Below are 16,848 nucleotides of genomic sequence, written 5' to 3'. Positions count from 1 at the left end.
GTTAATGATTTCTATGCCGAAGTGTATGAGGCATACTAGTCTTCACTTTCTTTTTTTGTATTGTCTTTGTCTGGCTTTAGTATCAGAGTGAGGCTCAATTCATAAAATGGGTTCCCTATTCTATTCAGAAACATTCCCTATTCTATTTTCTGGAAGAGAGTGTGTAGACTTGCTATTTTCCCTTCTTTTCGAAAGAATTCTCCAATACAACCATCTGGGTCTGAAGACTGCTTTCTGTAAGGCTGGCTAAAATGCAGATTTACATTCCAAAACTTTTTAGAAAAGACATTATGAATAAGACTGTAATCTGAGAAAACGGTCATCCCAGCAGTTATCACATCGTGCCTCTCTACTCTGCCTGGCTAATAGCTCACGTCCCATTTAACCAGGTTTTCCCTTCTCGTTACTCCGCTGAACATCCACACGCTTCACATCTCATCACTACCTATAAATGGCCTGCTTGTCTGCATCCATTGGTGTCTGGGACCCCACAGTGGGAGGGCTCACTCCTTCCACATCTGGTTCAGAGCAGCTGGGGTCTTGTTCTGTTTTTAACTCTGTTACTACTTGCATCTGTGAAAAGAGGAAGAGAATTTTTGTTACTAAACACAAAATAAGATGCTACTAAGTATTCTATTCTCAAAGCAGTGGGACTGTAAACTGCCAGACAGCTAGCTATACAATTGGCAATAATATGTAAGGAATACTGCCAACAAAGCTCCTTTGAATTTAATATGCTTTTAAATGGCTAAAACAAAGGTCAAATTTCCAAGCTATTTAAACATTGAGAGGACCAATATCTGAAATGCTTATGATTTTCAAAGCTGTAACAACCCTACACCTCTGAAGGGAACTGGTACATGTGCACTCTTTCTCGTCCGCCTCTCCTTGCTACCTGTCCTCACACTGAGTAACGCTGCAGTAAGAAAAGGATAAACAAATAGTCCAAGCTCTCTTATCTTGTCACAAAAACAACTCAAACCCAAGATGCTCCATATTTGTGACGGGAAGGAAATTCTCCCTGACCTATCCTGAAACTCAGGAATACACAGCTATAAAAAATGTTAAGGAAAGTCACTGTATCCAGAAAGCAAAGACCAGTTGTGTTTAAAGAAATGGTATTAAACATAAGGGGAAGCCTTAAAGATATTATCATTGAAATTGCTTGAAACTGGCAGTGTTGTTTGTAACTTAGGGGGAAAGTATTTAAATCCTTCAACATAAAGAATTCAGTTTACAAACAAAACAAAATCACTGCAGTGAACTTCTCAGTATCCCTGAGCAGATCACTGACCCCTTGGCTTCTTCAGGATTTGGGGTGTCTGGGATCCATCTGCTCCGTCCCCAGCTGCCACTGCCACCCCCAAGGAAGCAGCCTGCTGGGGGAACCTGTGGCAGGGGAGGGGTGGGGGGCTCCTCTGCAGGTGATGGGAGAGCCTACATCCTGCCAGGAACGCAGCCTGGCGCCTGCGGCTGTGGCTGAGGGAGCAGCCCTGCAGGTCCAGGATCCAGCCTTGTCCTCAACTCTCCGATAGGCCATAGCGAGCAGGTCACTTCCATTCTGCTGTCTTCAGATGGAAGAGAATACCTGGGAGTTCTCTCTTAAAAAATAAACCAAAACCAAAAGCAACTGACTAAAGCCCAATCAAACACAGTCTCTCTGGAGAGAATTCTGACAGTATTATAAAAAAGCCTTAAAAGATGTATTTCAGGATTTAAAAAACTGATTGTGAGAAAAGAGAAATCTAAATGCTCAACCTCTGAAGACCGGCTAAGTAAATGCGGTCTGTCTATACTGTAAAATATGAAACGCTCACTGAAAGGAACGCTCACAAACGGTCCTCCACGTCATGGGAAGTGCTGAGTTACTACAAGCGAGGCCTTTCCCTGCTGTGCCCAGCCCCGCCCTGGACTCAATGCGTCAGGGCAGGGACCAGCTGGAGGGAGACGTCACAGGGCCTGTCGGAAGGTGATCACTGCCGCAGACGGAGAACAAAGATGGGAAGGAGGGGACGGGAGGCAGGTGGCAGGTGGGGGGCGGGCCTCGCAGAGAGGGGGGTGAGGCAAAGACCTGCAGGACAGAGGCGAGCAGAGCCAAGGGGCGACCGGCGCCAGGGCCCTGGGGCAAGCAGAGGCGAGAGGGCGTGAGGGTCGTAGGACAGGGAGTCCGTGAGAAGCCGCCACAGGGCTCAGGGACAGGAGGGGACATCATTAGATGTGCATTTGAGAAACAAACTCACTTGGAAATATCAGAGGACTTCCTGGTGAAAAGAGTAGGCTGAGACACAATCCCCTACCTCTAAGAAGCAAAAACACTTGAAAAATTTTAAAAAGTCAACAAAACCAGAACCACTGCAACAAGAAACATCCCAGGAATGGCGCACAACTGTCCACCAAGGAAAGGCCCGAGAGGGGAAGGGGAGGGGGGCGTGGCCCAGGTCCTACACACCCCCCGAATCTCATCAAGCGGGGAATGACAGGTGGGTGAGGCGCCCCAGGCTTGGGGGGCTCCCTAAACCCTCGAGCAGGGAGCCAGACGTGGTGAGTGCCTCCTGCAGGGGCGGGAAATGTACAGACAGCACCGCGGCAGCTGCGCCCCACGCGCCATCAGTCGGTCCCCTCGGCCACTGCTCACACCAGCAGCGGCCACACAGGAGTCTGTGAGTATCACCACAGCCAGCTCTCCTCCCAGAGCAACGACCCTAACTACGTTCCCAAGAAACTACGATTTAGGGCAGTCAGAATTACTGGCAATTTTGGTGTCATTTAGGAGATAACCTGAACAACTCTCCCGCCGGTCTTTCTGAGCAGCAAAGATGTGACACATGCCTCAAACACTCAACGCGGACCCTGCACCGTCACGGACACTGGCCTGTGGGCGCACGAGGCAGTGCTGGGCCGCAGCGCTAGGTGCTGGAGCACAACGCCAGCACTCACCTGCTGCCCGTCTTGATAGCTGTCTATGCTCAGCGTCTGTGCAGCCATCATGGTGAGTCCTCTACAAAACATCAAATCATCTTGAGTCAAAAGCAAACGGTGTCTGGGAAGACAAAAGCAGAGAAGCGGCGGTTAGTAACTCAGAGCATTTCTCGTCCCCTTATGCCCCAGCACCGTGCGCCTTGTTACATACATGTTCTCACAACACGGCGAGTAGAAACCATCCTCCGCACTACGGTGTAAGCCAAGTCCCGCTCAACGTCCCCGCGCCTGCCCAGCCATCGCGTCTGTGCTTGCCCCGGGCCGCACGCGTCACCACGTGCTCAGGCTTTTGGGTTTATTCCTTCACCCGCCCAGCAAACACCTAGTAATGTCTACACATGCAGGACACTGTCCTGGGCCCTGGAGCTCCCCCAGGACCATGAACTAAAGGGACGCCAGGCAGCACATGGTGAGGGGGGACTTGGACAGGGTGACACAACAGAGAGTGCGAGGCTGGCGGGTCACATGACTGTGTGACGGGGCAGGTGCACGGACACCGAGCCCAGGGAGGCCGACCTCGGGCAGGAAGGACACAGGTGGGCGCAGGGAGGCCACACCGGGCATCAGCTCACCTCTGCATGAGATGCAAAGGTGCGATCGCTGTCACTCACCTGTCACCATGCACACAGCGAAACAAGACGAGGGACACCAGGTGGGGGACACACAGTGACTGGGGCGGGAGCGGGGGGCAGTGGAGGCAGCTGGGGGGGAGCCACCCAAGCCACCCACAGGGGGAGGACAGCGGTGCCATGTGCGGAGGGACAGCGGGGGGGGGGGACACGGGAGCAGGTCACACCGCTCATGGACCATGTGAAGCCCGTGGGCCTTCCTGGGGGAGGGAAGCCCCGCAGAGGTCTGAGCAGAGGGCGCTGAGGCTTCCGGCTCAGGGCGACGTCTCTAACGCTGGGCAGGTGGGCTGTGTGCCTGGGGGGCGGAGGAGGGCGGGCCGTGTGGCCATGCGTGGGGGTGGCCCGGGCTGGGGCAGGGAGGTTCAGGGAGGATCCACGGTTCCCACCTGAGCAGCTGGCAGAGCAGTGCTGCATGTCCCGTGGTGGAGCCGACCGTGGGGAGCAGGTTCTGCGGCCTGGGAGGAGAAAGCAAGAGACAGGACGGTGCAGGTTTGAGACGCGTCTCAGTACCCATGAGGGAACTCTGCACAAGGGCCTCTGGGCCACAAGCACCAGCCTGGTCCTCATCGGGGCACGGCCAGCACATGCAGAGGTCCAAACCTGTGCCCCAAGACAGCCCAGGTGCGAACCCCCGGCCCTGCAAATGGGGCCTTACTTAGACACAGGGTCTTTACAGATGTAATCACACGTGGGGTCTCGAGGGGAGTGTCCTGAAAAGAAGGGGCAGGAGAGGCTCTGAGAGGCGCTGAGGGGACGGCCACATGGACCTGTGTGCGTTGGAGGCAGGCCTGAGTGATGCTATGACAAGTCGAGGATGCCTGGAGCAGCGGGTCCTGCGCCCAGTGCCGGGAGGAGCCCGCGCTGCTCACTGACGGGCGTCCACCTGGCAGCACGCAGCTTCCCGGCAGGACGGCCACGTTCCCAATGCACAGCAGAGGCCCCGGGAAGGTCTAGGCCAAGAAGGCAGAGCCACAGCCAAGTCGGGCTCTGCTGGGAGCTGACTCTCCATGGTGACTTTCCAGCCCTGCAGGGCGGGTGACGCACTGCTGGTCCAGGTAGTGGGGGGGTCACGCGTCCACTCTGCCAACTTTCGGGACTTTCAAAATGCCCCTAATTGACAAGTCAACATTTAAAACCATATAGATGTGCAGTCCTTCTCTCTACCAAACCTGGCTAAAATGTCAATATCTGACATAATTTGGTACCAACTGTTCTACAGGAAAATTTTGAACTTTTTGTCAAAAGCTTTGAAAATACATGCTCTCTCTACAGTGGAACACCAGGCAAGGAAGCGGAGGAAGAAAAGCAACTTCACGTGACTAACATTTTGTTGGGTAAAAACATGGGAGAGTGCCAAAGTGGTGGCATTCCCCCAGGACACTGGAGAGCCCGAAGAGGCTGCCAGCAGGTGGCGCTGTCTGCTGGAACCGGTGGTCCATGCCCGGCGGCAGCACCCGCGCGCAGACGAGCCGTCTATCCGCAAAGTCTTCAGGGGCGCAGTTCCAGGCTGCAGCAAAGGGATCCTCTACATTGGGGCACACACACGGCCTGGCACCTGCAAGCGGGCAGGCACACAGCTCCCAGCAGGAAGCGCCTGCCCTGGTCAAGGCCTCTGCCAACCTGCTCAGCTACAGGCCCTCCCGGCTCCCTGGCCAAGGCAGGCCCAAGACAGAACCTGAGTGACCACGGGACCTAAAGGGAGTGACCCACCACTAACTGGAAACTACAGCATCCAACCCAAGGATGAATGGTCAACAGGCTCATCTTTGTTTATCAAAAACTATTTTATTAGGCATTATACAAAAACCAAGGCTAACGTGAGATTTTAGAAACAATCACTTAATCCCTACTGCTCTCCCCTGTTACACAGAAGAGTAAGTTTCTATTATGTTCAAACAACAGTGTCATTTCTTTTTTTAAAGATTACATTCCATTTATAGTTATTAAAAAATATTGGCTCTATTCCCTGTGCGGTACAATATACCCCACATCTTGTTTATCTTATGCCTAGTAGTTTGTGTCTCTTAATCCCTGACCCCTACTTGCCCCTTCCCTCTCCCCACTGGTAACTACTAGTTTGTCCTCTATATCCGTGAGTCTGCTTCTCTTCTGTTATATTCATTAGTTTATTTCTTAGATTAAGAAATAAGGGGAACATACAGTATTTGTGTTTCTCTGTCTGACCTATTTCACTAAGCATAATACCCCCCAAATCCATCCATGTTGTTGCAAATGGCAAAACTTCATTCTTTTCAATGGTTGAGAAGGATTCCGTTGTGTGGGCACAGGCACCACATCTTCTCCACGCTTTCTCCTGCTGGTGCACACCTAGGCTGCTTCCACGTCTCCGCTACTGTAAACAGCGCTGCTACACGCATCAGAATCAGTGCTTTCTTTTCCTTCAGATACATGCCCAGGAGCGGGATTGCTGGATCATATGACAACTCTATATTTAGTTTTTTGAGGAACCGCCATACTGTTCTCCATAGTGGCTGCATCACTTACATTCCCACCAACAGTGTAGGGGGGTTCCCTTTCCTCCAAGTATCTTCACTTCTTAGCGTCAGGCGAAGCTCTAAAATCCATGTCCGAGAATTACCAACCCAACAGACTTACAATAACATGGTGTTTAAGGGTGAGACATAGTTTTTTGTCTACTTTATTTCTATAAGTTTCATCCAGTTAAAAAAGGACACATTTATGGAAATTGTCACTTTGGTACCCTTTCAAGAGTTCCAGTCAGACTAATGAAAACCAATTTTCCAATCTTCGTGTACAGAAATATTAAAACTAAAAGTAAGTAAAGAAATACAAAATTTAAAACAATACATCCGTTTCAGCTAGCAATTATTAAATTTAAACAACAGTGCACCACTTTGCTAGCAAAGATGAAGTGAAACCCGGCGCTCTGAAAGAGTCTTGGGTCTCACAAACTGTGTATCTCGTTTGGAAGGCGATTTGACCGTTTGTACAATCACCCATAAAAAAAGCTACACCTTCTCAAAGTCAGCTAAGAGGACAGTGTTAGTGCTGTGACCTTAAAGGCAGACAAAAATATGAAACATGAGCCAAATCTAACAGGCAGGCGGTTTAATATCTCTAAGCATTCTAGTCCAGGCGGACTGACAAGTCAGGGAAGAACCAGAGGTAGAGAGACTGGCTGAGTCCCACCAGGTGGAGAAGTCCTTCCGCTCAGAGTGGAGGGTTAGTCTGGTGAAGGGGGCCCCGGGTCACCAGCACCCCAGATCCCTGCATCCCAGCCCACATGGTCCCCCAGGAGAGAACCCCGACTCGCCTGACGTGACTTCCCAACTGCCTTAGTGGTGTCTCTAAGCCCTGTGAGAGATTTAGACTTTAATATTTTTGTGTGTAGCTTCAGAATAATCTATGTATTTGGCATTTAAATTGTTTGCAGTATTTAAGAAAGTTTGGCAAACGAAGCTTAGATTTTAGCCTTGATTCCAATTTAAAAGGTATGACTGAGTCCCTGATTTAACACATTTCTTCCTTAGTGAAAAGGTATGAGAAACTCACTAAGATTGTAATCGTTTCTTCAACTATGCAAGTTTACTGACTGCCAGGGACGATTCTAGGTCCTGAGGGTACAGCAGTGAACAAAACCAAGCTCCTGCCTGGTAGAAGGTTTGGAAAGTTTGAGAATCTGAGATGTACTGCATGCGTAATTTTAAATTACTAGATCTACTTGAGGAGGTTTTATTTATTTGGTCAGATATTTAAGGTGCTTGAAATAAAAACTATCCATTAAACTGAAAACTAGGGTTCAAAATGCATAAGGAGACTTAAGTCGTATGTGAGACGGATCACTACAAACGGTACACGTCGTCTGATCATCTCGAGTTGATCAAAGGCTGCCTTATGGATGAAAGATCAAAATTTACTAAATTTACAAAGAGAATGATAAAACTTGTGAATTCCACATAAAAGCATAGAGAAAAAAACAGGCTTGTAGCTTTGTTGTCTTAATAAATGTTGGTTTTAAAATATGCTCAAATAATCTCCTCTGTGATCAAAAGCCTCATTTCAAAGGCATTAAAAACTCACGGCAAAAGCCAGGTGCAAGTGATGTTTTTTACCCACATTAATAATAAATGGAAACAGAACCTACACGTCATCCATAGGGGTTGGTGAAATCCATTACAGCCCCGACCATCAATCACGCACATGAAGGTTACGTCCAAGGAGAAAGGGTCACGGGTACCGTCGGGTGGAAGGGCAGGGCAGGCAACCTGCCGTGCACGTACCTGTGGCTTTCACGCAGCCCACAAACGTTTACTGAAAGTCTTCTCTGGGCCAAGCTCTGTTCTAAACACTGGGGACGGAGCTGCAAACCACACACGGTCCCTGCTGTCAAGAAACGACTTCTAACAACGTTGAAAAAGTATCTGGGGATTAACTTGGGGAGAAGGGGCCTCTCTCTAGTACCAAGAGCGTGGGGCCCTCTCCTACATCCTTTATTACTTTTGATGGTCTTCTCTGTGGAGGTCTTCTGTACTCCTGGTTAACTGATCCCCAAACATTCTGGTTTTTCTTGCTACTGTCAAAAGCATCTCATTGTCATTATACTTTCTGGTGGGCTGCTGGGGAAGAAATGCCCCCAGTCTGCCCTCGCACCCACCAGCATTTCCAATGGTTTATGGAGCGTCTACTGGTTTTTCTTGGTACGTGTCATGATCTATGAATCACGCAGATGCAGTCCCCATCAAGATTCCCGTTGTTTCTGAGGAACTCAAAACATTTCAAAATATCCTACAAGGCCACAGTAACAACAAAGAAGTGGGTAATGGCACAAAAAAGTGGGTAAACAGGCCAATGAAACAGCAGAAATAAGATATCGGACTTGTCAGGGCTGGAAGGAAAAGTACCAAAGATGCAAAAAGCTTTGGAATTTTGATGCTTTTACAAACATCTCTCTGAACTCAGTCGATTCCTGCAACGTGCCGGTGCACCCGGGGTTCTGGCGCCGCTCCCCACACGCACTGCATGTGCTCCACCGCAGGCTCCTGGTCAGCCCCGGGCACGCGCACTCCAGGTGACCGGGGCTGGCAAAGCAGAAGCTCCCACAAGATCTGAGCTCCACGTCACAGTCCTGTTTACGCGGCCCACGCGAACACAGAGATGCACTGAGGACTTCTCCCAAGAGGGACCATCTTCACGTTGTACTGTGAGCATCACAACGCGCGTTAGTGAGGGCAGGAAGGAAAAGGAGGGAGGAAACATCTTCCCAGGATCTATATATGTCCAGACCTAAATGAGGCACTCTTAGAACATATCCCCAAACTCTGATACTCCTCCCAAGATGGGAGTCTTTGTCCCCTCCTCTTAAACCTGGCCTGACCCTAGTGATTCACTGGGAACCACGAGAGGGCATCCAAGGTGATGCCGTGTGACTCCAGGTCTGCAGCAGCTTCTGCCGTGTTCGCTGGAGCTCTGAGCCCAGCCCGCCCCTTCACGTAAGAAGTCAGACAAACCAGACTCTTCCCGTCCCCCACCCCCACACCACTCAGGGTGAGGAAGCCCAGGACACAGGGAGAGTCCACTCAGAGGTACTCTGGTCAACAGCCCCGCCCACATCCCAGCTGACAGCCAGCAACAACTTCTAGATTTGAGAAAATCTCTCCAAAAGACTCCAGCCCTCAGCCCCGGAGCCACCCCCAACCCTGGCCTCCTCCTAGCTGAGGACTCCAGCCTTGTGGGGCAGAGACAGGCCATTTCCACTGCACTCTTCCCAAATTCCTGGCTCCCAGGCCCATGAGCAGAATGAAGTGGTCATCCTGTGCCCACACCAGGAGGGACCAGAACACTCGCCCATCTCTGTAGCCCCGTCCTCCTACTGCACATGAGGAAACAGGTACAAGGAAGTTAAAAGCCTCTGAGAGGTTCATATGTCTGGCTCCCAAGCCCTGCCATTCCCTCTACATGTTGTTTCTGAGAACACAACAGAACTCTGTTTTGTAAAAGTTAATAAACAGAAACCTCAATTAAACAGAGTCGGGAGGCCAGCAGGGGGTGTTCTCAGGCCCCAATGGCAGGGACACCAGACAGGAAGCGACATACGCCTCCTCCGGCCCGGCAAGTCCTCAGCAGAGGAGACGCTGTCCCAGCCCAGCAGTGAAGAGCCCATTCCTCCAGTGGACCCTGTTGAAGCGAGCCCTCCCAACCTCCCCTTCCCCTCTTTAAAAGAGCTCTCCTCTCCTGGCCGCACAGGACTTGCATGGGCTCCTCACGGCTGATCCGGAATAAACCCAATTCTGCTGGAGACATAACCAGCCGTCTGTTTCAGGGCGACCATTTCTAAGACAACTGTAGATCTCACCAGGAAATCAGGTGAGTATTTGACAATCCGACAACTTTGATGCCTACAAATGTTAACTACAGCAATTCAATCCATGAGTTATAGTGTCATTCAAGACGGAAGCACGAGGAGAATGGATGAAGAAGGTGATCCACCGTGCACACCACGACTGACGAGTCGTGTACGTTCAACGCTGCACGTGTGTAACTCTGCTCTGTGAACATTAATGAGTCTAAAGAAAATGATGCCTGGTGCTAAGCGTGCAAGTGGCATGCCCCACTAACAGTCAAGGCTTGCAAGTCAGACATCTCCAAAACATCACAGCAATTACTGAAAGGAAAGGAACTCTTTCCTGCCTGATCAACACATAGAAGAAACACCCAATGCAGCCAGCGTATGCTGACAGCACACGAACAACACTTGATACTACCCCTGAGCACATAAGAGTTAAAACACTGGGCCACAAAGCCCCCGACTGCAACCATAAAGTTCATCTAACAGAATTTCACTTTGGAGAAGAGTCATCTAGCTTTGATTCAACAACTAAGTTTACAGAAACAATCACCATTACATCTCCATTTCCTGAACTCCCAGTAATACCTCCGGACCTTTCTCCCATGGCCACTCTTTCCAACATCACCCCACCCTCAAGTCCACTCTCCACACTGCAGCCCCAGGGATGGGATTCCTTGCTTTCTTCCCTCTGGTTGCCAATTTTCAGGGTAACATGCTAGTTCCCCAGCATTCCCGAATAGTGACCAGCGAGGCTGTTCCAGTACACTATGATCTCGTGGGTTTCAATGTTTGAAAACTAAGCCCAGCTTCTTTATATATGCATATATTTTCTGATGTTCCAAATTATCCCATCTTTTTCCAATGCAAGCCCCTTCAGTTACCTCCTACAGCTTTTTTAATTTTAATTAATTTACTTTTTTGGCTGCGTTGGGTCTTCGTTGCTGCGTGCAGGCTTTCTCTAGTTGCAGGGAGCGGGGGCTCCTTTTCGTTGCGGTGCACGGTCTCCTCATTGCAGTAGCTTCTCTTATTGTGGAGCACGGGCTCTAGGCACACAGGCTTCAGTAGTTGCAGCGTGTGGGCTCAGCAGTTGTGGCTCATGGGCTTAGTTGGTCTGAGGTAGGTGGGATCTTCCCGGACCAGGGCTTGAACCCATGTCCCCTGCATTCTTAACCACCACACCACCAGGGAAGTCCCCTCCTACAGCTTTTAACACATTCTAGTAATATTTGATAGCTTACTTGCTTTCAGGTAAAATGAGATACTCCAGGCTCATCTTGTTTATTTTCTGTGTCAAATCCAGACTTTGCCATTCATCCAAGGGCTTCGACTGCAACGCGAAATGACACATAGAGACCACACTCCAGGCGCTGTGTGCTCACCACTACTGGCTGGTCACACTTTCTAGGCCTTCCCAACAGACAAATATAGGAAATATTTTCTTATAAAAATTTTTTTTAAAACAAATTAACACTGATACGTCCAATTCAAATTTGGGATTACAGGGTATTTACCTAACTACTTCAAACTAATATTTGTATATCTTCTTCCTTACCCTGAAAATAATTTCCTAATGACAATAACATAATGACATCATATTTTACATATATACACATATAATTTCAAAATAATATATTATTACTAACAATACAAGCACTAAAAATTAAGATTTCTTTGTAGTTCCTTTGTCTTTAGGATTTCTCTCTCTAGGATAGATGTACAACCCAATTTGTTTTGAAGTCACTTGAAATAATTCTCTGTGTAGTAAAACCATCAACTCAATTCCTAGCTAAGCTCTTTTGATTTATTTTGCTTTAATTTTTAGGTAGTACTCCTCCTCTCCTTTTGATTTGATTTTACTATAGACGATATGTTCAGAAACCTAATCTATAACTCTCCCTCCCTAATCTATAATCCCTTCCCTTTCCAATAAGGAACACCATTCTAACTAGCCTGGGGTTTAAGCTTTTTTATCATAAGCAAATATTTACACACCTCTCTCGGATAAAAGTACATGCTCTACTCAGCTCTGAGCCTTCCTTTTCTCACTTACCACATCCTAAAGATGCTTCACAGCAGGTCAGCGGTCACCTTCACTCCTGTTTACAGCTGCAGAGTGAACACTACAGGTGCAGACTCAGTCTCTCTGTGGACAAGGGCATGTTTCCGAGGCTTTAAAGGGATCTTCTTGAAACCCAAATCTGATCAGGACACACCCACTTAACACCCTCCAGGGGATCCCTCCTGCCTCCAGGACACAGATCAGCCTCTCCGCAGCATGGCTGCTCAGCAGGACTGGGTCCTTGCTCTTCTCCTTGCTGCCCTCCCCTCCCCCTTCCCTGCACCGCAGTCACACCAGGCCATCACACCAGGCCGGCCCTTACGGGTTCTTCAGAGCCCTGTGCTCTCCCCACCCTGCACAAGCCTCTGAGCACAGTCCCCACCTCTGCCTGGACCGGTCATCCTATTTCTCATCCCCTGGCCCACTCCTGTTCCCCTGCACTGTTCACATCAGTCACCCCATCTTAGAAGAGCTACCCCTGACCTCTGGCCCACATCTCAGAGCAAAACGTGCCTGCCTTTGACAGTCCTTCCTGCAGCTGTAATCCTGCATTTACTCAGGTGGGCCTTTGATTGACTTGTGCCTCTACTGCTTCCTGGCAGGAAGGAGCCGTATCTGCTCTCGTTCACGTTATGTTCTCCGCCACCATCACAATGTCTGGTACACAGCAGGTGCACAATAATTTTGTTAGTGAATGGTTGCTACATTTAACACAGGAATGAATTATCTGCTCCATGAAAGTTTGATCTAACTCACCCCAGTGCCTTTTTAAAAAGATAAATCTTGACTACCTTCTCCATTTCATCTAAAGTTGCTAGTCTGCATGAGTTTTCTACCTCCAGGGTCAATCCTGATCATTTATGGCTTCATTAACGATCCACAGCTCTTCAAATTTACTGCCATCAAATTGTACACGGATGTTCTTACTTGTAAAATTTTTATATCTGTAATCACACCCCTTTTTAAATATTGTGTTCTCATTTCTTCTTCATCAGATTTGCAAAAAGCAAAAGTAGGTTTGCCTTAATTTTATTTTTCCTAGTTTCTTGAGTTGAAAGCTGAATTCCTTTATTTTTCTTGTTCTCTATTAGATGCATTTAAGGCTACGCACGTTCTTTCCCCAGAGACCTATTTCTGCCTCATCCCACGGGCTGTGGCATGTAGCCCTCTGTCACTTATTTATAGAGAGTCTGAAATAGTTAGCGATCTTCTCTTTAACCCAAGAGATAAAAAGAAGGGGGTTTTAAAGTTTCTGGGTGGATATTTTTAGCTATCCTTTCAATCTTAGGTTCTGACTAGGTTGCACTGTGGTCTGAGAATCTGGCCTACAGAATTAACTTTCTGAAACTTGGGATTTTTCTTTGTGGCCTAACACGTGGCTGGTTTTTGTTCAGTGTTCCACATAATTGAGAATGTATACTTTCTGTTTGTTGGGCATGAATTTCTGTCCACATCATCCATCAGCTCTAGTATTTAAATCCTTTATATCACGGTTCTCAACCAGAGCTGATTCTGGCCCCGAAGGGACATCTGGCAACATCCAGAAACCTTTCTGGTCCTCACAGTGGGTAGAGGCCAGGGATGCTACTGACATTCTTGAAGTGCACAGGGCAGCCCCACACCGGGGGGCCAGGCTGAGAGGCCCTCCACCCCCTCTGCTCTCTCTGGGCTCCGTGGTCTGCAGCTTGCTGAGGGGCCCCTCAGTGTACAATCGTCAGCTTCTACTCTAATCAACTTTCGTGTTTTTCTACATTTTACTCATAAATTCCTTTATGACAGTAAGAAGCACTCCTCTTACGCTCTTCACCTTGAGTGTGGTTGTCTGATCCTAGTATTGCTAAACCTACATTTTTGTAGGACTGATATTTTCTATCCCCTGTTTCCCACCATCTGTGTTCGTTTTAGATGTGCCACTTACATACAGCGCTTAGCTAGACTTCATTCTTCTACTAAATCTGGTGTTTTTATCACCTGGGAGAGTTAACCCTTTTACATTCATTGTGGTTACTGGTATCTCTGAGCTTGTTCATGCTATCTTACACTGTCTGTTTTTTACACACCGAGCAAGTGTCCTTGTTCCTTTCTTTCTCCTGAACTCCCTTTTGTTGAAATGATGAAACTCTTCTTTGCTCTCCTTTCCCCTCAGGTACTTGGGAGCAACCTGTTCCACCTTCAGTCTTCCACTGGTTACCCTCACACCACCTCAAGTCGGCATGAATGCCTACATCCCCACCTGCTTCTAGAATAACCCTCGTTCCACCGATGAACCGTCAACCCGTGCTATCGTCCCACATCTGAACCTGTGTTCTGTAGCAGCAGGGACTCAGCACTGGCAGTGAGGACACAACAGTCTGGGAGGCGATACACATCTGGGACCCTTCTCAGGACACTCTGTTAAACCTTTAAAATGAATCTCAGGGCATTCAAAGGTTAAACCTATTATCTGGGGGGTTTGCCTGGCTGGAATGCTTCATTCCCAATGAATGCCACATACCCTCATACCATCCCAAACACACGTGTACTTGATATTCTACGTGTTCATCCACGCAGAGCTAACAAGGATGCCTCCTCCTAATGGGGACCACGTCAAACTCAGCAAAGCGTCTACAGTAACTGGTTTTGACCACTGGATGATTTTGACTGGTCTAGACAAGAGTTCAGATTATTTTAATGAGACTCTATCAAAAATGTAGCTAAAAAGAGAAAATATTTAAATGTTCTGTCTGCACTATAATCATCAATTTCAATATTTTTTTTTCTGCTTGTCAACACTGAGATCCCATTGCATACATTTTTTTTCCTGTTAGCTAGTGGGCTTTATTATTTTTTCTTCATTTGGGCATAGTTGTTTTACAACATTGTGTTAGTTTCTACTGCACAGTGGAGTTCCCTGTGCTATACAGCAGGTCCTCACCAGTTACCTATTTTATACATATCAGTGTATACATGCCAATCCCAATCTCCTGATTCATCCCACCTCCTCAATATTATTTATTATATGAGAAAATTACATTAGAAAAGCATTCCTTTAAGCTTTGATGGCAGAAATACTGCGAATATTCCATAATATGTATTCCACTCCACACAAAAAAAATTCAACAACTGAATTCTCCACTTGGAACATAATTCACATAGAATAATTTTTTTAAAAAACAGGAAAAATAACAAAGATGGAGAGATTTTTAAAGTTTAAAACAGTTACAGGTTATAGTCTTAGGATATACTTTGCCATTAAAATCAAAACTGAGAAATAAACATCTAAATAAACAATAGGTAAAGTACATCCTCAGGCAAGTTAACTAAATGTCATCCAGGGACTTCCCTGGCGGTCCAGTGGTTAGGACTCTGTGCTTCACTGCAGGGTGCACGGGTTTCCGTCTCTGGTCTGGGAACTAAGATCCCACATGCCAAGCAGTGAGGCCAAAAAAATAAAACAAACAAACAAACATTATGTGGTCAACTCAAGAGGTCCACAAGAAAACAAATCTCAGAAAAGTTCTCAAAAAGAGTTGAGGATTACTCCATCTCCTGTTTTCATCCCTTTTACATAAGAATCGTCAAAAGAGATATGAAGACAGAAAAAAAAAAAAGACCAGGATGGCGGGGATTCTAGAAAGAACAAGAAGCCCTACTGGGGCCCTGGCCCTTCCCCGGCCTGGGTGGTTCTGGGCACGGAGCAGTGGCCAGTCTGCCCTCCAGCCCACCCCCGGAACCCTCCTTGCTGTCCCACTGGCATCTGGGTCTCAGAACAGGGGCTTCTGGGCAAGGTGGGGGCACCCGTAATAAAGAACTGGACACTACACACTGACTCAATCAGGAAGGCAGGGACTCCTAGCGCTCAGATGCCAGCAACAGAGAAAGACTAAAGAGCAAGGAGGCGACAGGAACTAGTCGCTAGAGCAGAGGTTTCTGGATTTGCACTTCCAGCATTTACTCACGCGGATCCTTTATGACTTTAATGGTGAGTTAAGAGCCATTCACACAGGCTCTGTTTTTACACAGATGGCACTACGGACAGCACACGGTCACCACACGCTAAGAGTCTGAATAGGGAAAATATCCTCCCTTTTCCCTTTTATTATTCATATCTCCCCAACAGACATGTTATCTGACCCCACTTAGATCCAGACCGTGTTCCAGTTGAGAGCTGAGTGGGGTCTGCACGCTTCCTGTAAAGGGCCAGCTAGTAAATGTCCGTGGCTTTGCAGGCCGCATACTATCTCTATCACATCTTCTTCTTTTTCCTCTAAATGCACCACGTATGGCTCTAAGGCTGTACAAAAACAGGCCGCTGTGGGACGTGGCCCATAGGCCTGTCGTTTGCCAACCCCCAGCCTAAAGTTTAGCTGTCCCAAGAGACATGTTATACTTGAAAAATATAACCCCAGCTACCATGCGCTCTCTGACTCAGTTCTGGTGATGTCAAGTCGCCTGCATTTTTCATTTAATCCACACTCGCCAGTGGCGTCTGGGCAGCTCCCTCCCCACCCCCCAACCCCCAACCCCCACCTGCCACGCCCACCGGCTCAGGCTTCAGCGTCCCAGCAGGGCGTCTCCCCAGCTGCTCTCAGAAGCTGCTGTAACTAAGAGATCAATTCCACTCACAGAGGGAAACGCAAGAGATTCTGGGGTGATTTCAGGTTTAGTGGCTGTGAGAGCAGGTTGTGCAGCCAGATAAAGGTGGGGAGACAATACAAACTGTATCTCTAGATTGGGGGGGGGTATTAATCTTTCCCCAAACATTTAACTGGTGATCCTTTCCTAAACCAAACCTGTGTATTAATAAAGCTAAGGAAGCTATCAAGGACCCAAGAAAACTGACAAAGTCCTATATTCAGAAAAAGACACCTTTT

General features: G+C 48.0%; 1 protein-coding gene across 8 annotated transcripts in view; it reads right to left on the bottom strand.

The window, feature by feature from the left end:
* PKNOX1 (PBX/knotted 1 homeobox 1) overlaps positions 1–16,848 on the bottom strand; it is a 49,183-nt gene that overhangs the window by 27,412 nt on the left and 4,923 nt on the right. For 3 of the 8 annotated variants that reach the window (XM_057696820.1, XM_057696817.1, XM_057696818.1), the window contains 3 exons: positions 3,995–4,063; positions 2,938–3,040; positions 446–573 (listed from right to left, as the gene is read on the bottom strand). In XM_057696820.1, coding sequence (XP_057552803.1) covers positions 446–573; positions 2,938–3,009 — 200 coding nt within the window. In that variant the 5' untranslated portion in view covers positions 3,010–3,040; positions 3,995–4,063. Of the gene's footprint in view, positions 1–445; positions 574–2,937; positions 3,041–3,994; positions 4,064–11,174; positions 16,457–16,848 lie in introns of those variants that run through there. The other 5 variants (XM_057696816.1, XM_057696819.1, XM_057696822.1 and 2 more) reach the window with 5 other exon arrangements.

The sequence above is a fragment of the Hippopotamus amphibius genome, chromosome 10 (assembly GCF_030028045.1).
Source record: "Hippopotamus amphibius kiboko isolate mHipAmp2 chromosome 10, mHipAmp2.hap2, whole genome shotgun sequence".
NCBI classification, from domain to species: Eukaryota; Metazoa; Chordata; class Mammalia; order Artiodactyla; family Hippopotamidae; genus Hippopotamus; species Hippopotamus amphibius.
This window is presented reverse-complemented; position numbering and strand designations above follow the sequence as displayed.